At 42.5% G+C, this 24,119-nt stretch overlaps 1 protein-coding gene across 1 annotated transcript in view; it reads left to right on the forward strand.

The window, feature by feature from the left end:
• The window catches only part of RYR3 (ryanodine receptor 3), a 269,478-nt gene that overhangs the window by 72,985 nt on the left and 172,374 nt on the right, over nucleotides 1-24,119 (forward strand). Inside the window, exons 4-9 of the mRNA XM_033144894.1 lie at nucleotides 13,248-13,322; nucleotides 14,426-14,504; nucleotides 15,916-16,028; nucleotides 16,652-16,751; nucleotides 21,186-21,279; nucleotides 24,043-24,117. Of these exons, the coding sequence (XP_033000785.1) occupies nucleotides 13,248-13,322; nucleotides 14,426-14,504; nucleotides 15,916-16,028; nucleotides 16,652-16,751; nucleotides 21,186-21,279; nucleotides 24,043-24,117 (536 nt within the window). The remainder of the gene's footprint in view (nucleotides 1-13,247; nucleotides 13,323-14,425; nucleotides 14,505-15,915; nucleotides 16,029-16,651; nucleotides 16,752-21,185; nucleotides 21,280-24,042; nucleotides 24,118-24,119) is intronic.

Consider the following 24,119-nt stretch of genomic DNA (forward strand, 5'->3'; position numbering starts at 1 on the left):
CTCAGTGTCTGGGCAGAACGATGTGGGTGTAGACGCTCCTTCAGATATACTGGACCGAGACCATTTAGGGCTTTAAAGGTCAGCACCAACACTTTGAATTCTGCTCGGAAACGTACTGGGAGCCAATGTAGGTCTTTCAAGACCGGTGTTACATTGTCTCGGCGGCCGCTCCCAGTCACCAGTCTAGCTGCCACATTCTGGATTAGTTGTAGTTTCCAGGTCACCTTCAAAGGTAGCCCCACATAGAGCGCATTGCAGCATAGCCTCAGCTATTGAAATAACCAGGGATCAAAAGAAAGTTTGGAGAGCCAGTTGCATGATAGAAGAGTGGGAAAGGTCTATAAAAGGCAGGGGCACCATTTAGGCAAGAACTTTACGGTTCAGTCCTACACATGTCTATTCTCAAGTGAGCTCCATTGAGTTTAATTGCACTTACACCTGGGCAGATGTGAATAGGATTGTAGCCCTAAAGCTTGCCTTTCTGCCTGTTTTGTGAAGTGGATGTAGGAGCTTCTCGAGTGTGTTAGTTTGCCTACTAGCTGAAGTGCCAGTGAATTGCACCATTTCCTAACCACTCTGGTGAGAAGCTGTGGGTGAGATCTGTATCTTCCTGCTTTGCCTCTTACAGCAGAATAGTGGAAAGAGATACACCACAGGGGAATCCTGTTCTGCCCCCTCTCTGCTCTGCCCCATTCCATCCCTGCCCTGCCCCCTTTCAGCACCAAAAACAACCCATGTGCCAGTAGTTGCATGTGTGTGATCGTGTGCAAGTGAGGAAGTGCCTGTATTTTTATTTTGAGTGGTTTCTCTTTCACTTCTCATGAGATTTGAATAAGCTCTGAGCTGAGCAATGAGTGGGACATTGCTAGCATGGTTTATACTGGTTACGTATACTATACAAAGTGACTTAGGTTATATTAGGATCACATCAGGATGATTGGTGCACTAATGAAATCATGCTGGAGTTATTTATTATACATACATATACACACACACAGTATGTTTACTGTAAGCCACCTTGAACACATTTCACATTTCACAACAAACCATGGTTTATCATGATGCATAGCAAGACTCAGGCTTATACACCCCTCTTCCCCTCTCTTCTTCCCATGCAGCTGGGAGGAAGACTTCAGAAGCTTTTTCTTTCAATTTTTGTAAAACATGGCTTCTTGTTTGTCCAAAACAGGGACCTGGTTTAACAGTGATCATTTGCAAAACAAAGCAACTTCAAAAAATGGATAATAACCCATGCTGGCATGTTTAAACTCATCATGGTCTAGTATGATCATTGTCCATGATATAAATATTTTTTCTTCAGTAAAGTTGTCCATATTTAGTGGGAAGATCTGGCACATTTCTTTGTGTTGGGGAAGTACTTGCAGGTGTGAATGGGCAGATTCCTGTGTGCAGCAAGAGGTAGGCAGCTGCTGCTTTGTTCAAACTATGGATGGGATGTGAGTCTGGCATGTGTATGAACTTCTTTTATTATTGTAAATAAGAGAATAAGAGTCCTGATTAGCATACTGAATTTATAGACTTAATTGTCAAAAAAGAGAGAGATCACTTTAAGACTTCAAGGCTGTTGATTAATACATTTTACGCTTTTGGCAAGCAAAGGGGGGAGGGGGGAGGTAAAGAATTCACCTGGAGAGCATCATTGCAAGGAAAGCTACAAGGAAGAAGAACAGTAAATGTGCCAGCTAAAATATCCCAATGGGTTTTCATGGTAAACGCAAGAGCAGCTATCTTATATGCTGACCACTTTCTTTGGTCTCATAAATGTGATTATGTAAAGCTGCTGCAGTACTGTGGCAGTAATTTACTATTCCCTGCAGCTCAATTTTATATTTAGCGTGCTGCATACAAGTTGGTTTCTTGGAAGCACCAGCTTTTGAAGATAATGAATGTTAAATATAGTGGACACAATCTACCTGGGTAAGCCCTACTGCAATGATACTTAGATCTTAAATAACTCCTATTATTATTATTATTATTATTATTATTATTATTATTATTATTATTATCATCATCATCAACAACAAGAACTTCCTGGTGGATTGTGCCCATCAGTATTGCTTATTTTAGTTAAATGTTAAAACACGTTCCTTCAATATGTATATGTATATGTATATGCCTAAATATTGTTTTGAGTTTCTGCTTTAATGTCACACACACACACACACACACACACACACACACACACACACCATTTGTGAGACTAAATTTTCATTTACCATTTTGTTTTCAACTTTGCTAGCCTAGAGATCTCTCCGAATGGGTATGTTCTTAATTCATTTGTCTGATCTTCAACCATCGCATGAAACTCAATCCATTTGTACCTGTGATAAATGAACCTTTTTGCTTGTCAATGTTCATTCTGTATGCTGGTTGTTCCATGTGGTTTTTTGTTGTGGCTATAAAACCTCAGGACTAATGATCAGCCATGAAAGATGGGCCTTTGCTGAACTTTCTTTTGCGCTTTACAATCATTGGCATTTGAAGCTATCAATAAAAGGTCTTTGGCATTTTTAAGACTCTGAGAACTGTTATATCTAGTGCAATGCAGTCCTGAACATGTTTTCTAAGAACTAAAGTCCACTTATTTCAATGGGATTTGTGCATAGGACTGCAGGCTAAATATTTAAAATTTAGGATTGAAATTTTGGCATATAATGTTTGGGGAAATCATGGCCTCTTATAACTTGTTTGAAATGCCAGGCCTATTATGGAACTAAAGGTGGGAAATCCGTCAACTCATTATATTATGAAGAATCCCGGCACAGCAGGCGAGAGTTTGCACCTGGTTATTCTTATGCATTCACTGGTTTTCCTTCTCAGAAATCCCACACAGAGTTTGAGGAAAATCTGCTGGTCAGCAGAGCAGTCAGCCCCCCCCCCCGCTTTTGTGCAATACTAAATCATCACACTGTGTTAATTTTATTTTCCCAATCCACTGGGAAATTAGTGATTACTTAAGAACTTAACCCTCCAAGGAGGCAGATGCCAGCATAAGTGGGAATGAAATTCTTTAAAAGTGGGCAAACACACACCCTCAACTTGCTCTCAGTGTAGTTTGCAGCTGACCGTTTTAATTAAATACTAATAGAGTAACTTTCTGTTCCACCTTTTTTCTCTCCTCTTCTTCTCATTGTGGCTTTTAGCTATGTAGTGTAGGGTGGGAAAATCCCACACTACTGCCTATTGGGAGTTGGGCTACTTAAAAAAAAAAAAATGTTTGCCACACCAAGGCAGAAAGGAAAACATATTCTGGGGCCAAGTATTTTACTTCTAAAGGAAGAGGTGCTTAAGCATGCCTGGAGGTCAGTCTTCATTTTGAAAGCTCCAAACCCTAATCCCGGATGCACTGCAACTGATGGATATTGTACTGTACTACTAGGAGTACCCTCTTCTCTTTCTCAAACCTAATTTGGCTAACCTGCCACCTTCCAGATGTTGCTGAACTACAGCTCCTATCAACCCCACCCAGCATGGTCAATGGTCAGGGGTGATGGAAGTAGTAGTTCAGCAACATCAGGAGGACCTCAGGTTCTCCATCCCTGCTCAAGCCCATGTTCTTTATCATTGCTTCACATATTCTGGGATTAAGCCTTGACATTGAAAATGGGTTCTGGTGTTCAGCTGCAGTGAGTCATTAGTCAGATTGCTGATGCTCAATGCAACACCTAGAAGTAAACTTGAGTTCCGTGCAACTTGCAATCCTATGCATGTCCGCTCAGAATTAAGGCCCATTGAGCTCAATGGGGCTTATTTCCAGATCAAATGGGTACAGCGCTGCAGCCCCAGTGAGTTTAGGATCGAAGCTTTATGCTGCAAAGTTTATACCTGTTTATTCAGGTACTATGCTCAGTGGGGCTTCCAAGTTAGAGATTATAGTATTGCAGCCTAGTGTTTCAGTTCCACATTTTGGAATTTCCAGTTGGAAGTCCCTTCATAAGACACTGGGAATAGGGATATTTCCACAACTGGAGATGAGGCTGGAGTTACCGGTATACTGGTAACCCAAAGAAGGAAGTCTTAATGGAATTTATAGGTTGCTACTTTCTTCACATTAAAGGTTTTTGTGAATTGCCATGCATGCAAGAACAAAATTGCTAAAATTCCCAACATTGGATGTATTGATATTGCTGTGCATTACCTTTCTTCACATGGTTTGGCTTACTTGCTTGAGCCATCTGGATGTTATTCCAATACTATTGCTCACACAGCACATTTTAAAGATTCAAAGTGTTTCTTACAGATTTTCTCACTTATCTTTACAACAACCCTATATGATTATTATTATTCTCATGTTGTAACTGAGGAAGGAGATCAGGACAGAGATAATATTGGCTGCCTCAGACAGCTTTATGACTGAAGTCAGATTTGAATGCCAGATTTTCTGATTCACATGATTCTCAGCCATTGCAACAAAGCAAATTGTTTCCACATCTGGCAGGCAGCATATATATCAGGGAAGCTTCCAAAACTCTGGAATCAAGATTAGGCTGATGGCGAGTATCTAGATCTTTCTGTTTGATGAATTGTGAATAAATAATTGCCTAGAAAATTGGTTTTCAACCACATTTGGCAATTTTGAAAGCTGTACACAGTTTTGTCATTAGGAGGGCATTTAGACTTCATGAGCAAAAGTAGAAAATACGAGCAGCTGAACACAATGACAGCATCAGAAAATCTTCAGATGCCGTCATGACCTATGACAGGACACGCAGGCACACAAACTGGCTTAGCAACTGAATCACCATATCTGTGGGTGGGGATGGGGGAATCTCGTGCAAAAAAATAAAACATAAATACAGATTGCAAAGGCGTCTTCATTAAAAAGATGATGCCCTGACCTGTTTGTCACACTGCTTGTCACGCACTTATTGTGTCAACAGAAGTCAGAGAAACTTGCCAAGCTGGGCTGTGTGAATTTGTGTCTTGAGTGTTACTGTTAGTTTAGAAAAGACCCATGTCTACCGACTGATATGCAAAATAATAACATGCCCTGATGCTGCTGCTCTTAAGGGCCAGTCCTAAATAGTTTAGACAGGTGTTAGAATCAACATTTGGGGTGGCTTCACATGCTATGAATTGCAGCAAGAATAGAAGCAACTTACACATCTGCTATTCCTGCTTCACCTGTGAAAGAGGATTTTCTGTACCCGCCTCTCCTTCTCACTCCCATGACTTGGGAAAATTACAGCTCTGTTTCACCTGGATATTAATAGATGCAGGCTAGTTGCTTTGTTACAAAATCCATGTAGCAAATTTATTATGTTACGTTACGTTATAGAAATAATGACTGTATCTTTTTATCCTACCTCCTCTGTATGATGTCTAGGGATGTGCTTGCCATGAGATGGGAAAACCTTGGGTTTTCTTCCTCCTGATCCCTATCATTGTTTCCCACTTGTGGAGACTGAGAGAACTGGCAGGGCGACAATGTCCTCTTGCACCTTGAGCATCCCTGGACATTGTGTAGGAGGGAAAATGCACAGGGCTGTCCTTTTCATCAGCAGTCCCATGGCTACTCTTCTGTCTTAATCCTAGCCTGAGTTGAATGAGCTTGCCTCATACATGGATCTCAGTCACACATCTCAGCAAAGTAAGATGTGTGAGTGTCCCTTTTGCCTGTTTCACTGGGGTTGTGGGTGCAAACATCACCTGTCCATCTAGCTCCCAACATTTCCTGTAAAATGTAAAAACAAACAAACCACAAACCACGCCCTGGACCTAATTTTCCTTTTGAATGTTGTCAGGCCACTTCAACCCTGCTTTGTTTCAGTCCTGGTCAAATAATAATCTGTAATTTCTGGAAGCGGCGGAGGGAAAATGCTGTGCAGTTGCCTAGCAATTGCAGAGTATACCTTTCAACCATTTGGGGTGACTCATCCCAAGTCACAGGAAGACTGCAATGGGGGGGGGGAGTTAACGTAGAGGAGAAAATGCAATGTAGCTCGCAGGGGCATGTATTTTGTTCCTACAATGGCATAAACTGCATGGTGCTTTCTTTGCTCAATTCTCACAGTGAGCAACCTTCAAGCTGCATGCGACTTTTAAGCTGAGACCAGTTGTTTGCATTCAACAACAGGAGGGCAGTAAAATGGTAATGATCCTCATGTAGCTTCAAAATGGGTGACTGCTATCTCTGGCCATTGGCCTCTCATCTGCTCAGGCACTCAGTTGTGTTCAGTTCTTTCAGTATGTAAGGGTACTTGGTCAGATGGAAGGCAGGAAGGGGACAGAACCTTATGGGAAGTGTAAAAGGTAAAGGTAAAGGGACCCCTGACCATCAGGTCCAGTCGTGTCCTACTCTGGGGTTGCGGCGCTCATCTCGCTCTATAGGCCGAGGGAGCCGGCATTTGTCCGCAGACAGCTTCCAGGTCATGTGGCCAGCATGACAAAGCCGCTTCTGGCGAACCAGAGCAGCACACGGAAATGGCGTTTACCTTCCCGCTGGAGCGGTCCCTATTTATCTACTTGCACTTTGACGTGCTTTCGAACTGCTAGGTGGGCAGGAGCTGGGACCGAGCAACAGGACCTCACCCCATGGCAGGGATTCCAACCGCCGACCTTCTGATCAACAAGCCCTAGACTCTGTGGTTTAACCCACAGCGCCACCTGGGTCCCTATGGGAAGTGTAGTTTTGTTTATTTGAAACATTTATACATCACTTTATATTAAAGGAAAATGTCTGAAGCAGTGTACAAAAATAATAAAACATCATAAAACAATAAAAATAATATAATATGGAAGCAGAGGAATTCAGTACCATACACTAAAGGCAGGGGTCTGTGCCAGGTCAGTGTTAACAGTCAGGAAATGTCTGTGAACGAATAGGCACTTAATACACTGAAAACATAATCTAATCTGCTCATGGCTAATCCCCCCCCCCACACACTCTGCTTCCAAAACTTCTGTGCAGAAGGCACTACAATCCCTTCCTCTCTGCTCCTGTTTTATTCCACTGGTCAGGCAGGGCACATGACACTCATTTTACAACACACGGGTGTCTGAGTTTGAATTTCTGAAAATTCAAAGCTAAGTGGTACTACAAGACCAGAATCAGTTTTAAAAAATAGAAAAAGAAGTTTATATGCTTTCTGGTAGCTCTATCTGGTTACTTAATATGTAGGTTTTCTAAATATTTATGATCACCCTTCTTGGTTGGATAGTAAAAACCTATTAATTTTTTCACAATTCCATCCCATTAGCATAGCTCCTGGAAGGAAGACCCCCTAATAACTAAGTTGGGTGTCATTCTGTATGCAAACAATACTGATTTGTAGTAAGCCTCTCATTTTAATGTAGAATTAAAGGTATGTTGAGCATGAAGTCAGGCCCAGTCCCACACTTCCTCTCATAGGGAGAAGGCAGGTTGTGAGTTTATCCTTTTCCCATCCCTGAAAAATGTGTTTACCTTCCTTAGAAGCCTGTAGCATGATTTGTTTAGGGAAGTTTTTAATCCGTGATATTTTAAATGTATTTTAATATTTGATGGAAGCCGCTCAGAGTGGCTGGGGTACAAATAAAATATTATTATTATTATTAATATAGAATAGGCAGGCATTGAAGGTTCCCTTGTTGATGAATACATGCGCAAGGAGTGGTGTGTGTGCTGATTAGCCCTGTCCCCACCCCATGTATATCACACACGTTTGTGGGACAGGTCATAGGCACAAAGGCTTCTGTGGAATTTTGAACTCTTCACTATGGATGTAGTTCATGCTGCGTGTGTGGATATCAGAAAAGCATGCAACGTCAGGGTGCAAAGCATGGGCCTGCTCAGTGCAACCCTGTTTCTTGCCCACAGGTTGTTTTTTTAAAAAATAAATATAGATTGCTTAATCAAGGAAGAATTTTTTTTAAGTGGCTTACCTAAAATAGCTAATGTTATTGAGCAAAGGAGCTGCAGCCTGCACTAAAAGCTAATATTTAGGTATCTGTGCCCCTGCAGGGTTGCAACTTTAATCACAGCAGCAGGGCTGCAAAGAATAAATAAATAAAATAAAATAAAATAAAAAAATGTTGTGAAAATTGTGTCAGATGGCTGTGATACCTTCTGTCCACAATGACATTTATTATTTGGTGCTTATTTAATATTTTCAAGGCTCTACACCATGGACGGTAAATTCTGTCTTCTATTGTGGAGGGGTTTGAATATCAGAATGGTGGATTAATTAAATATGATTTTGCCTTGCCTTGCACAAACATTAAGCTGCATTTGTTCAATATGTAAAAGATATAAGATATAACATTTGGGGAATATTTAACTTTGGTAAACAACATACTGATCAGCATCCAGCACTCAGTATTCACCCTCTAAATGCACCAAACTTTTTTTTTAACGGATGTATCCATTTATGTCTTTAACTGGGAAAATGTGAGCCAGTCTAAACTGCCTTGCATCAAAAGTCATCATCTCCTGGCACAGCACTTCCCTGATCTTCAAAGGAGTCCCACTGGACTGCTAATTAGCAAAATGAAAGCTGTAGGAAAATCTCCCATCTGGTTTGGCCCTGAGTTTGTAGTTGGCCCTATTCACTTCAGTCAGCTTACAGTAGCTGGTGAAGATTTGATGGAGGAAAAACAGCAACACAAATTTCATTATTGCAAGTGTGTTCTTTTAGCTGTGTAGCAACTCAGTGCTCTCAACTGAAGTGAAAGTAACGCTGAGGAGAGTGATATAGGATTGTTGAACCCCTACATCTTGGAATCAGGGTCAGCATGATCTGCCTTGCCGTCTTCTGCATAAATGAACTCAGAGGGATATATCATAAAACCTACCACAAAGCAATCTAAGATGTAGCTTTCATCTCACTATGTGGTTTGGACATCAGAATATTAGAGGTCAGGCCTCACAATTAGGTGGATTAGTAAGTCATAAAATCGCTGTGTGGGTTGTTGATTCATTTTTCATTTGATCAGCATGTGCCTCCAGTGAAAATCTTATGCCAACGAGTAGTGGCAATTACTTTGTTCTTGGATAGCCAACTGGATTTGTAATCTTGGCAGGGAAATCTAATCACATTTTTTAAAATGTCGACAATGTTTGTATGAACTTTCCAAGTCTTATTTTGCCCTAACCAGGATTTCTTATTCATACCATGTACAAAAGATGGCGGCAAGTTTCCCTAAAGAAATATTGAAGTTCGCCAACCTTGGGATCAGTGGGGATCTGTCTGTAGGTAGAATGCGTCTTGAGTACAAAACAGAAAATGAGAGGGTTAAGTAACACCTTTGGACACACCAATTTATCCATCTGCAGTGTAGAAACACTTATACCAACATTGTTTCAAGTGTTATCAGCATGCAGCATTTTATTAGCCATGTGCTTCCATCAGGTTTTCACAGTCACATGTTCATCCGTAATTAAGGCACTATATAGTACTGTAAAATCTTTATCAACGCTCATCTGCGGCAAGGTGATCTCGTAGGTAAACTGGCCCCAAGTTGTTAAGGGTTTCGTATTCTGATAGTGACACCTTGAACTTGACCTGATAGCAGATGGGCAGCCAGTGCAGATTTCTGAGCACAGGCATTATATGCTGACAATGCCTCACTCCTGTGAGCAATCGTGCTGCAGCATTCTGAACTAGATCAAGCACAAGTGAAGCCCTGCGGAGAGTCCATTGCAGTCCTTAAGTAACCAGTACATGAACTACTGTGGCCAGGTTCTCCTGGTTCAGGAATGGTCATAGCTGTCAAACCAGTCACAGTTGGTAAAAGGCACCTCTAGCCACTGAGGCTACTACCTTTTCTTCCAGTGACAGAGCTGGATCCACAAGAACCCCCCAAATTGTGAACCTGCTCCTACAGGGGGAGTGCAACCCCATCCAGGGTAGACAATTGGCCAATTTCTTGGACATGGGAACTATTTACCCCCAGTGCCTCGTCTTGCCAAGATTCAAGCTTGTTTTTCCTAATTCATTTTACCACTGTGTCCAGACAGTGGCCAAATACTGTGTCCAGGCATGGCCTCTCCCGACTCAGAACTTATGGAGAAGTAGAGCTCAGTGTCATCAGCATACAAATGGCACATTTCCCTGAATCTCCTAATGACCACTCCCAGTAGCTTCATGTAGATCAGGGGTCAGCAAACTTTTTCAGCAGGGGTCCGGTCCACTGTCCCTCAGACCTTGTGGGGGGCCGGACTATATTTTGAAAAAATATATGAATGAATTCCTATGCCCCACAAATAACCCAGAGATGCATTTTAAATAAAAGGACACATTCTACTCACATAAAAACACGCTGATTCCCGGACCGTCCGCGGGCCGGATTGAGAAGGCGATTGGGCTGCATCCGGCCCCTGGGCCTTAGTTTGGGGACCCCTGATGTTGATATTAAATAGCACTGGAGATAATATTATCCCTTATGGCACCCCATAACGTGGTTATCAGGGGGCCGAGAAACAGTCTCCCAGTGCTACTCTGTGGACTCGGTCCTGAAGGTAGGATCAGAACCACTGTAACACAGTGTCCCCAATTCCCATTCCCTGAAGCATGCTCAATGGTATCTAAAGCCGATGAGAGAAGCAGGAGCAAGTTCACACTTCCTGTGTTCCTTTTTCATCCATCAGGGTGACAAAGGCCAACTCAATTCTGTGGCCAGGCCTGAACCCAGATTGGAATGGGTGCTCTCTGAGAATGCCTTCAGCTGCCCCACCATGGCTCTCTCAACCACCTTCCCCTAACCGGGAGTCAACCTGGGACTGTCCAAAATGATCCCACTGGATGGCTACTAGAGAATGCAACACAAGCTGCAAAATGAACATTTTTTTTTTTTTGCATTCCACACTTCCGCATGGTAGGCACAGTTATGTGTTCTGACCAGTGTTCAGTTGGCTTCAGAGCAAAACTTGCACCACTTGCATTCCAGTCCTCATTCGGCTTGCTTTATAGTCCAGAGCTCCTCAGAGTACCAAAGGGCTACTCGTATTTCAGAACATCAGAGAGGATGCTCAGGAGTGATTGTGCCAATCACATGTTTCATCTTGCCATTCCATAGTGAGACCATGTCTTCAACGGGATTGCCAGCTTTCTTCACTGGAAAATACAGGGCATACAGGGACACATCAGTTTCATCCAGTATCACGTTAGAGACCAACTAAGTTTGTTCTTGGTATGAGCTTTCGTGTGCATGCACACTTCTTCAGATACACACGAAAGCTCATACCAAGAACAAACTTAGTTGGTCTCTAAGGTGCTACTGGAAGGAATTTCATTTATTTTTTATTTTGTTTTGACTATGGCAGACCAACACGGCTACCTACCTGTAACTGGAACATCAGTTTCTGTTAGTTTCCAAGAGCAAGCAATCTGAACAGAACCCCACCTTTACATGGGGGAATTGCCACAGTCAGCCCAAACTTAACCAGATAATGGTTGCACTCCCCCAATCTTCAGTACAGCCCACATATCTCTTGGGGCAATGATCACATCGAGGGTGTACCCTTCCTGGTGTGTTGAACCAATGACCATCTGACAAAGACCAAAGGTGGTCATGAAGGCCATGAAGTCTCAAGCTGGCCCGACAGCTGCCTCTAACAATACCCCAAAACTTCCTTGGCCAACTGGACAACAGCACCCCTGATTTGTCTCTCTGGCCTGATAACAAGTGCAGACCCGCTTAGCCCATACCAAGGTCAAGAAGCTTCCTAGGCAAAGAGATGGTGTTCTTGCAGTACCAAAAACCCAGATGGGCACAGCTGGGTAAGGTCAGGCCCATCCTGTTCACTCTCTCCAAGTCTATGTAATGCAAGTCAGCTCAGCAATAATCAAGTTGTGGATGAGCATGGTTTTATTATGGACAGATTATGGATATATTGCTCATTTTTTGTAACAATTTAGAAGCACATGCCTATAATCTGTTTTGTTTTGTTTTGTTTCTTCAATGCTTCTGGAAAGTTTATAAGAAAGGTAAGAAAGTACCTTTATAACTTTACATTCAGAACTTCTTATTGCAGAAAACATTTTTATTTATAGACATTCAAATATAAACCAGAGCGGTTGCAGATGCAAGAAGGGGAGGGGAGGGGTAAGAGAGTAAGAGTGTAGAAGGTTAGTAGCCACTGGTAGAGCACATGGTTTTGCATGCAAAAGGTCCTAGACATCTCCAGGTAGGGCTGGGAGATCTCCATGTCTGAAATCCTGCAGAGTTCCTGCCAGTTAGTATAGGCAATACTCACCTAGATAGTCTAATGGTCTGACTCAGTATAAGGTAACTTCCTAGATTCCACAATCCCACAGTGTTCTTAAGCTTTGTAAGCTTTAAACTATAGTTTTAAGCCATTGACAAAGTCACCCTAATTCCTACGCCATCATGGCAGCTCCTCTTGCTGGAAATCTTTGCATTTCAGTGTCATCACTGCAGATGGACAGACAGTTGCTATTCCAAATCCTAGTTTGCCATCAAGCAGGTGACACAGTGGGGACCCATCAAGTTATTTATATGTTGATTCCTTGCATATCCTTCCTTTCTTTTCTCGTCAAGCTCAAGACAGGCACTGACTGGACTCAAGCTTGCACCATGCATCTTGGGATAACTTTGCTGCCTGTGATGTGCCTCCTCAATCTGATTGTCACAGACACCATCTTTCTATTTCTTGCCACATCTCCATCAACTCTGACAATTCTGCAATCATGGTTAAGACAGGAGAATTTCTGACCTGTTCCATAGCAGCTCTGAGAGTCCATTTATATGGTAGTAAGCATGCCATACACTTCTTCACCTGACCCTAACCCTTTCAGAATGCAGGTGGGATATTTAATTTTTACATCCTCCTGTGCATGGAGACTTTCTTTCTGACTTGCTAGCTTTCTACAGTCTGGATTTTATGTCACACGTGGTGGCATTCAGTATGCAACTCCCCCACCCAACCACGCCTTTTGAAGTTGCGTTCTCTTAGGAGAACTGCACCACATGCTCTTCTAGATCAGCCCCTTATCAGTTTAAATTGAAGCGCTTTGACTTAATTGGGTTGAAGAGCAGGCAATTACTGAACACTGATAGGAATCTCTAGGCATTTGTCATTTTTCACAATGAAATTATGGAAATACAAATGTATGGTGTTATTGTGAGTGTGCACAACCTCTGCCCCACACTTGAAATCTAATCTCAGTCTAATCCTGTTTTCATAGCTTAATGCAAAATGTCTAATATTTGTTGCTGTTACGGTAATTAAGTCCCTGTGGTTCCAATGCTTGTGAGCCCTGAGATTTCTTCTTAATTTCCCGCAGGCAGCTCAAGGAGGTGGTCACAGAACACTGCTATATGGCCATGCTATACTTCTTCGTCATTCATTTAGTGGAATGGTAAGCTGCTTCTTGACTGTGAGCCAAGTGCCGGCCACTTTGGGGGTTGGAGAGTAGGGGGAAGAGCTGCCATGGGGTGAAGAAGAGGGATGGGCGACAAGGCACCTTCCTTCACATTCCCTTGCCTGTTTCGGTCACATTTTCTCTCTTTCCAGATACCTGAGCTGGAAAATAACTTTGGATGCATCCACACCAAAGACTTAAACTTTGGGGGTTGTAGTCCTTCCTGTAAAGGTGGCAGGCACCTCTTAGAGTCTGCAGTGTTCTTTGCTGCAAGCAAACTATCAGAAGTGGTTTACAAGTTATTTAACTTTGTGATGTGAATGCAGCTTTTTGCTGGCTTCCTGGCTCCTTATCCTTGGGTGAATATGCCACCCCACCCTGCAGCAGCAGTCACTTTTGCCAAAGGTACCATCACTTGGCAAAGGAACTGCAGTGCTGGTGGAATTAGAGAACAGGCCTAATCCCAGCCCTTGTTTGCCATCTCTCTTCTCCTTTCCTTGAAGAGTGTGATGCAGGCCACCCTCAGGTGTGGCAAATGAAGAGTGGGTATTAATTCTGCATAGCTAGGCTTATCCCAGCCCTTGACTTCCCATTACCGCTCCACATCTAATGGTGGTTCTGTGCATAACCAACAGCTTTAGTTGCGCAGTAACAGTGTATAGCATTTGCAAGCATCAGTCACTTCTGAGAACCTTTTTATAGAGGAACCTTTGTTCTGTAAAATCGTAGCTTCAATGCTAATTTTAGCTGCCGACGTCCACATTTATTTCTCCTCCTGTAATGTTCCTATGGGGGCAAAATAATGTAATTAAAAAAGAAACATGTCTAGATCTTAAATCCTCTTTGAAGTTGATCACTTCAGTCTGTTGATTGCTAATAAGCACTGGAGCTCTTAATGGCTGCATAGATTTCTGTTTGTTTCAGCACAGCAGGAATCTGATGCACATCTCCAAACCAATGTGCAAAAAGATTAGGTTTTCCAGTTTTGCACATTTGAATGTAGAAAGATCTCTGAATTCATGCAGAAGATATTATGACACACTTGAAATGTACCGATTTCAACAGTCCTAATAAATTCAACATCTTTTTTCTCCCCCTAGTATTTGACATGTTTGACTACTTCGAGATCTCAGACAGATAAACTTGCATTTGATGTGGGGCTACAAGAGAATGCAGCCGGTATGTATGTCCTCGAAGATTCATCCCCATGATCTCAGATATAATATAATTTCAGGTTATTTTTTTCAGTGGGGCTGCAAACCTCATGAAACCTAAGGAAACTCCTGATTTTGCTACCTGCCTGGAACGGTAAAAACGGAGGGTCTGTTTAGCACTGTGAGAGGCCATAGTACATGGCTTGAACCTAGTGAGTTACAAGTTGTGCAGGCCAGCTCTGTGTTCTTCCACTTCTTAAGCATGATTCTGTAACAGAAGATCTTGAACTCTAGTTGTGGAAAGAAAGAAAAAAAATAGGTGAGCATTAAGGAAAAAAATATCACTTTCATTAGGTATTGCTGCACACAGAGAAAGCATTAGAGAAAACAAAAGCCTACTGTGTGTGAAAGTGTAATTATAACCATTTTAAATATGTGTCACCCCCATGCAGCAAAAACATTTGATCATATATAGGGTTCAGCCCTAAATACAATTGCTCAGCTCTTGTAGGATATGCATTGATTTCAGCAGCTCACAGTTATGTTTCAGTTTGACACTATAGATCTCATTCAGCCAGGAGCCGTAAATAGAATGGCCATGTGGTGAGAAGCCTCTGCAGGACTGTAGCAGTTATCACTTCTTCTTTTCTTTTTTTATTAAATAATTTTTATTCATTTCCCAAAAAATCCTCCAATTAATGACAAATCCAATCAAATCATTCCTAATAATAATAATAATAATAATACCACCAATTATATTCTTTTATCACTTTTGATATTTACATATAGCCATACCTCTCTCAGCACTGCTACCCAGCCACTCTCCATCTCCACAATCAGAGCAGCTATATGCTCCCCACCCGGATACACACGGAGCAACAAACAGCTGGGAAGATTGGTACTCACATCTCTCTTTCACCCTGGTGCCAGGTGCTTGGCATTGCTATGACAACAAGCCACTGCTGAGGACCACTAGGAAATATACTTTTCTTGTATTGGCTTGGTGGCGGTGGTAGCAACAGCAGCAGGGAGGCAGGGCAAGAAGGGGTTGGGCCTTAACATATGTCCCTGATTAGAATGGAACAAGGACTATATTAATTTGGATTGCCTTGAACTAGACTGAGCTCTTTATCGATTTAGGAGACCTTTTCTGGTCTTTTTTTTTTTTTAGTGACAAGAAAATGCATTGGAAAGTGTAGGATAACAGTTCTTTGATGCAATGTCATATAACTTCCCTGCAAATTTTGTGCAAACCTATCTGGATAAATACTCAATAAATGGCCATTTGGAAGCGACCCACCTTCTGTGCTATTGGAATCAGAGCGTTGTCTTTTAGTTTTATAAATATCCTATGACTGTTGTTATAAAGTGACCTGATAAATGCCTGGTGTTTATTGCATGTTAGAGCTAATGTAGGCACTTTATACACATTGTAGGTGAGGCATGCTGGTGGACCATACATCCTGCTTCTAAACAAAGGTCTGAAGGAGAAAAGGTACGAATTGGAGATGATCTTATCCTGGTTAGTGTGTCCTCCGAAAGGTACCTGGTAAGCATATAAAAATCCTCATGATGGCTTTAATGTGTGTCCATGTTGGCACATTTCATCCATGTCTCCCCCATTTTTCCAGCTCTGAACTGCATGTTTCCTGTGGATATGATTCTGTCCTCACAGAAATGTGGTCAGAGCGTTTCTCCTATAATAAACCTTACATGCAACAATCCCCACCCATGTCCCCAACCATATTTAAAGAAGCGTGTTGGAAGAGTGGATGTTGGGGGTGAACTGATGGGATGATGAAGTAGTCAAGTTTGGCTTCTGATAAAAGGAACTGGTGAAGGAAATTCGTTGTTGTTAATTTGAGAAAGAAAGAAAGAGGCCCTAATAACAAAGGACACCAAGCTAGAAAATGGCAAGGAAAAAAAAAGAAATATAAGACTCCTGTTCAGGTCGATAATGGCAAGGTTTGTAATGAGGCACAGACTTTAGCATGCGGAAAAGAGGAGTATTGCTCACATTTTGATACAGTCTTCTAAAAAAAGCAAATATTTAATTTATTTTTAAATAAAGGACTAATTTATGATAAATCTACATCTTTCAGCTTTCTTTGAGAAAATATTTTCAAACAAGTTTCCATTATGCTCACTGAGAATTTTGTTTTTCTTTTCCAGCACCTCTCTGTAGCATATGGAAACATACAGGTGGATGCTTCCTTTATGCAAACACTATGGAATGTGCATCCCACTTGTTCAGGAAGTAGCATTGAAGAAGGTTTGTTGAATTATGTTTATCCTGCCAGTTAAAATGACTGTTTTAATTTGTAACTTTGCACAGTGAATTCCTAGAGTAACCTCTGTGCTGGCACAGTGCTTCTGTCCTCTTGGATTTCCAGTTCAATGGAGCAAGGGGGACTCTGAATGCCTCTTCCAGTTACTAACAGTTATACAGATGTGTACACATCTGCTGAAGGGATGCAGGTGGCACTGTGGTCTAAACCGCCAAGCCTCTTGGGCTTCCCGATCGGAAGGTTGGCAGTTCAAATCCCTGCGACGGAGTGAGCTCCCGTTGCTCCATCCCAGCTCCTGCCAACCCAGCAGTTCGAAAGCACATCCGTGCAAGTAGATAAATAGTTACCACTATGGTGGGAAGGTAAATGGCGTTTCTGTGCGCTCTGGTTTCCGACACGGTGTTCTGTTGCGCCAGAAGCAGTTTAGTCATTGTCACGGCAACCCTTGCCGTTGGATGTTGCTGTGAGATAACAGCCGGCTCTGGTTTCTATTTCCAAAAGCATTTTCTGTCCTTGCTAATTACAGAGCTATAAATCATGTCTGCACTCCCGGGCGACAAAAATCCTAACTGCTGTCTTCGCGCGCTTTCCAGCACAGGAATTTCCGGTTCAATCTGAAGTGACGTTTATGTCTCTTTCTTACCCCCTGACTCTCCTCCCCCTGTCTACTTCTGAATTGAGTGCTTTCTCTTTCCTCCGGCGACCCTGGCTCTGGGGGGCTGCTTGACGATGACGTATCTGTTGAGATAATTGGCCCTTTGTCTCTATATGCCGTCTCCTCCCCCAGCCTGGCTGTTTTCCAACCTTCTCTCCCTCTTTCCTCTGCGCTGCTTTCCCCAGCCCTGCTTTGCTCCGTGACAGTCATGCTGGCCACAAATGCCGGCCCCCTTGGCCTGAAAACGAGATGAGCGCCGCAACCCCATAGTCGCCTTTGACTGGACTTAACTGTCCAGGGGTCCTTTACCTTTTACCTTTTTGAGTGGGCCAGGATGGATATAGAACAGAGAGATGCTCTCTAGTATTTTCACAAAAGGGACCCCATGTTGTGAAAATGTTTATCAGCATTTTAAAAGCCTCTTCCCCCCCCTACGCAAGCACATGTGCGCGCGCGCGCACACACACACACACACACACACACATTTTTAGCGAGGGACACTGAGGAGAGAACCAACATGAGAGTGAAGGAAAGAGGACTCACACAAGAATGGAAGCAGCACCCCAAGGAGGGAATTTAGCAGAAAGCAAAAGACCCAGCTGGCACAGACTTCAAGCATGTCAGGTCTGGAGGGAGGGAAGACTCCTCCCATAGAAGAGGGGGTGAAAGGTTCAAAACACTCGGTCAAGCCCAGTAGGAAGAGCCATCCTTTCCTGAGAATGTTTCCCAGCCTCACCTTCTAAGAGTTACACAGTTAGTAACCAGTGTTACTAACAGTTAGAGCCAGTGTGGTGTAGTGGTTAAGAGCGGTAGACTCGTTATCTGGGGAACCAGGTTCGCGTCTCCACTCCTCCACATGCAGCTGCTGGGTGACCTTGGGCTAGTCACACTTCTCTGAAGTCTCTCAGCCCCACTCACCTCACAGAGTGTTTGTTGTGGGGGAGGAAGGGAAAGGAGAATGTTAGCCGCTTTGAGACTCCTTCGGGTAGTGAAAAGCGGGATATCAAATCCAAACTCTTCCTAGTCTGCATTTCAGTTTTCTCTCTGTTTATGTAAATAAGAGCTTGGATTTCAGGACGATAGAATCCTGGCATCTTTCTGTGAGAAGTGAATACCGAGAGCACTTTCAAAGCATTTTGTTTTCAGCATTTTAGTAGCACTAGACATGGTGGATATTTTAAATTTCCCAGTACTCCCATCCTATTATCTGAGCCATTTTTAACACCAGCGCTGTTTTAAATATAACTTGAGTTGTGTGCAGGTGTAGATTTTCAGCACATCTGGGTGAATCACTAACAAGTGATTGGGGAAAAGGAGTGTGGGTGGTGTACAATTGCTCCCAGCACTTTGCATGTCACCATGTGACATTTAAATAATACTTTTTGATACCAATGAATGAAAACAGGGAAAGAACGGAAAGACGATAGAAACGCAGGCTAATTCACAGAAAGGTGTCATTACTCAGCAACAAGACTTCATCAATGTCATAATTATGTTCAGTACAGAGGTTTCATAAGCTGTCAGTCACATCCTGATAGCACACAAAAAATAACCCACTGGTACCTTTTCATCATAGTATGGCATTGTAGTCCCGATGAGAGTACTTGAGAGCAGCTTCGTTTGGACCAATTTCAATGTTGGCTTGAGGGAAGCACCATGGATATTCTTAGGGAGGGAGAGAAACCAAGAAATATGCAAAAAAAAAACCCAAAAACTAGAAGGGAAGAGATCATACTCCCTGATTGCTATGAAAAGTCCTGCTTTCATTTAAATAGGGTATATACATAGGGGAAATTCCTGATAGAACATATTTTTTTAAAAAATATATATATTCTAAAAAAGATACTTTATCACAGTGCTGATACTTTATCAGTTTTTCTGCATCCACATAGAAGAGTTTTATTTTAAGTGCACGAGCCTGCCCACAGCATTCTAGAGCCCACACAAGCTTTCCTAATGGAGCCAACATGGTTTCTTACCCTTTGCAAACCTGCCAGCATGACTGGCTGGAGCTGATGGGAATTGTAGTCCAAAACATCTGAAAGGCACAGTCTGGCTTTGGGAAAACAGCCATACCCAGGAGCCAGGGGGTAATCAGCTATGAAAACCACGAGTCTTTGGCAGTTCAAAATCCCCTGATTGTTGATTTAAGTAGCATTAGGCTTGAATCCAGAATTATTTCAGCTATTTGGTGTTGAAATATGCAAGTGCCTAATACCTTCAAGTGGTATTTCCTATGTAATTGTCTTAAAATAAATATTAATTTGATGGTTATTCAGCAAGTGAGTTTAGGACAGTTCATACAGAGATGTTGATGAACAATTGCCCCTACTTCCCCCTACCCCCAAGAGATAAAGTACCTTCATTTTGTCTCTCTGTGTTAAATGGGTTGGAAAGTTCCCTTCCATTAAAATCTAAATCTATACAACAGCCAGGTTGTTTACCCTTTCCCAAACAAATGTTACCACTGTGTAGTATTGATTTTTCTGTAAACAATTCCTCTTGTGAAAGGGGGTGACTTTACTTATAAATCATGCCACCCCTGACACATTTCAGTAATAGCAGTAACTTATGCTATTATATGCTAACCTTTTCTTTTCCTGCAGAATTATTACTCTACAGTAAGAATATTTCTAGATGTTTTAGTTTTCGCTCATCTAACCTACTTGTCTTTTTCTGTGAGGCTTTTGTTCTAGAGAAAGAGAGTTTGCCTTCCATTTTTTTCTCTAGCCCTAGTCAAGAACCCAACAAACCCATGGTTTAAAATTGGTTTCTTTAAAACAAATGACATTTAATATTAGCCACAGTTTCTCGGGTTGGGATTAGGGCTGAAGGAGACTGTTGTTCGGTCTGCATTTTCGAGTGAAGCAACCTAATTCACACTTCCCAGGCTAATACAAGGTGTAGAATGTAACTGTCCTTAGGATTTTGTTCTTCTCTGAATTTTGTGCTACAATTCTTGTCTCAAGGAGAATGCTAAAATGTGTCAAAATCCATATTTAGGTTAAAATACTTTTAGAAATGCATATGTGGAGATAAAATATGAATTTGAATAGATAGTTTGTAATAAAACATGCTTTTAAATAAGAATTGTTGTATGGGTTTTTTATTTAAAAAATCCATAGACCAATGTTGAAATGGGACAAAATAGACTTATTAATGAACACATATGAATTTGAGGTGGATCAGTAATAATTATTCCATCTCTAAGTTGGGTGAAATGGCATCTTGGTGTTAACTTTAATAAATGGAAATGGAAAACTTCCAAACTCTTCCAAACAGTTGCACCAAGAAGAGAGAAGCTCATTGCAGCTTGTTCTCAACAGATTAAACAATGGTTTACTGTTACAGGTAGGTAGCCGTGATGGTCTGCCATAGTCAAAACAAAATAAAATAAAAAATTCCTTCCAGTAGCACCTTAGAGACCAACCAAGTTTGTTCTTGGCATGAGCCCCCGTATCTGAAGAAGTGTGCATGCACACGGGGGCTCATGCCAAGAGCAAACTTGGTTGGTCTCTAAGGTGCTACTGGAAGGAATGGTTTACTGTGACATTTGTAAATCTCTAGTGACTTACTTAGGGTTGGCTGGTGTCTTCATCACTAAGGGGGGTGGGGGAACCTGAACCAGGAACTTCCCTGCGCACTCTTTTAGCCACTATTCTACACATTAAGATTTACATACCTGCTTTCAGATTTTAAGATTCCCAGGCACTTGTTAGTTAATATTCTGCCGAAATTAATGAGGAATATTCTTCTTTTCTAGGATACTTACTTGGTGGGCATGTATTACGTTTGTTTCACGGCCATGATGAGTGTTTAACAATTCCATCTGCAGAACAGAATGATTCACCACACAAGTGAGTTATGATGTATATTTAATACACTTTCCATTTTAAATTCCGCATTGTTTTATTGCTGAAAATCCCAAAGTGCCTTCATAGTTAGAGAGGGAGATGGTGAGCGGGGTGGGGGAGAGAGAGAGTGCTTGTTCAGCAGCACTCCAAAATATCTGTTTTTGCCCAGTGCGTGGAAAATGTGCCAGACACTTTCACTGCAGTCATATCCTTGCAGTACTATTCAGGCTGGATGCAGAGAAAAAAAAAAGGAAGAATTGTCATAGTGCCGTAGGCATATTTACAACTCACTAGAAAGATAAGATGCTACGATTTTGTCCAGGTATAAGTTGCATTAAGGAACGTAAAAATGACTCACGTCCCAAACACATTTGCTCAACAGTAAATGCCATATTTTTCAAAGTTAAGAGCCTCGTTCTATCTCCAGGCAGGCATTGCTGCTATTGTATCTGTATCAGGGCTGCTGCTAGACCAGCATACTTCCTAAGGGGAGAGAGAATGGAGACATTCTGCCATCATGCCCCTGAGTGTGGGGCTTTTAGGACTATTGAGATACATGCACCTGGTGCTAGAATAGAGATGCTGCTTTTGTAATGTTTATTCTTTACAGCAGGCATTAGTATCAGGTTTCAGTTTATCAGATTGTAGTCCTGCTGATGTTGTTCAGTCGTTCAGTCGTTTCCGACTCTTCGTGACCCCATGGACCAGAGCACGCCAGGCACGCCTATCCTTCACTGCCTCTCGCAGTTTGGCCAAACTCATGTTAGTCGCTTCGAGAACACTGTCCAACCATCTCATCCTCTGTCGTCCCCTTCTCCTTGTGCCCTCCATCTTTCCCAACATCAGGGTCTTTTCTAGGGAGTCTTCTCTTCTCATGAGGTGGCCAAAGTACTGGAGCCTCAACTTCAGGATCTGTCCTTCTAGTGAGCACTCAGGGCTGGTTTCTTTGAGAATGGATACGTTTGATCTTCATGCAGTCCTCTTGCTAAACTTGGCTGCATGTTGCCTAGTCCAATAGGACATCTCCACAGTGCTTATGAACTTAACAGCGCTTACCTTCCTTTTTTAAAGTTGCTATTTTGTTAATGTTGTTAATATTGTTTTATAGATTCTAAACACCATATTGATTTGTTAATCATATAATAAAACTTTTGTTGTGATTGTGACGTCCAGCTTATTTTTAGTTGATGTTTTGTTAACAGTGTTCTACAGTTTGCTCATTGCATGGACAGGCGGAGTCCCCCAACCCTCAGGCGACCCCCGAACAGAATAAGGACACAAGACAATATGCTATGGGATTAAAATTGGCCACAACTTTATTAAGATTCAGATGTAGGGAGACCTTGGCTCAGGCATTGGGCGTTTATCCTTCCCAGCCCCCAGCCAGGGATCTGGGAAACTGCAGGGTTATCCAGAATGTGCAGGGATTGGGCTAGCTCTGGAGAACATATGTTCAAGCAGAGAGCCCGCCCCCCATTTGCCGCCACTGGTGGGGGAGAGCAATGATAACCTCTCAGCGTATGGTCAATGCCTCCCCCCCAATACCCCTTTAACGGGGAACCCTGGTATCGCCGCCGTACTGGGGGCATGGAGTCACCGCCCCACGCCCCCCCCCATTTAGGAAGATGACTAAAGGATTCCACCCAAGGCCTGAAACTGCCAAAGTTGTGACGAATTGCTACGGGAAAGGCAAAACCTGCCAATGCAGGGAAATTACTTTCCGACCCTTCAACAGCAGCCTTGACATAGCAGCGCCTGCGTACCTGTGGAGAAGTGGTTAACCTGCAAAAATAAGCATTAATTGAGAGAGTGGAGGGTGGGAGAAGCTCTGGAGCCCAACTGCTGCTTCCTGGTAAGCTACACCTTCTATTGTGTGGGCTAGGTAGTCCCTCCCCTTACCTGGCCAATCCCCTGGCAACGCCCCCCCCAGGCAGGATTGGGCGCTTAGCTGGGATAGGCGGAGACCCCAGGTATCCCTCCTGGGGGAAGGTGCAGCCAGTCCAAACTACCAGATGTCACCTAAGAGTTCAAGGGACTGCATGCGACCACGCAAATGTCGCCCCCCATTTGATGTGGGGAGCGATCATTATATGATTTATGCTGTATTTGTGATGTTCTATTACATTATTGTTATCTATTATTTGCATGAAAAGCAGCATAGAAATACAATCAAACAAATCAATCAAATCACAACCATTGAGTGCAAACTCGAATGTTTTTCTTGCTTGAGGTAAATTATACCTACTGATTTCTAGCAGCTGTAGCTCAAAATTCTGCTTCAAGTGGTCTAACATACATATCCTTAGTATTAAAAGTATCAGAGTAGTCGCGGGGATTCAAACCACCAACCTTCCGACTGGCAAACCCTAGGCTCTGTGGTTTAGACCACAGCGCCACCCGCGTCCCCACTCCCTCCTACATACCAACTAACAATCTTCCTTGCTTAGTATTCATAACTGCTGTTTTTACTCTCACACAATTTTCACCTCCTTGATCCTTCTGTCTCCCTACCTCAGTGCTCTTGGCTGCTTATGAAGCAGAAACAGCTCGTCCCACACCTTTCTTTTTCTACTCCTGCAATTCTTCAGGACACCTGGGCTTAATTCCAGACAGCTGGTTGGGGAACAGAGCCAAACTGCCTCAGCATTTCTCCCAGACTCATCTCAGTCCCATTGATTCAACTGAAATTGGAATATAGGTGTCCATAACTGAATGGAACTATTTGTAAAATCAAATTTTTTGAAATAAAAATACATTTTTTTGCAGGCGGTTGTTTTTTGAGGCAGGGGGAGCTGGTGTCCGTGCAAGGTCACTGTGGAGAGTTGAACCCCTTCGGATAAGGT

This window comes from Lacerta agilis, chromosome 1, assembly GCF_009819535.1.
Source record: "Lacerta agilis isolate rLacAgi1 chromosome 1, rLacAgi1.pri, whole genome shotgun sequence".
In the NCBI taxonomy this organism is placed as follows: Eukaryota; Metazoa; Chordata; class Lepidosauria; order Squamata; family Lacertidae; genus Lacerta; species Lacerta agilis.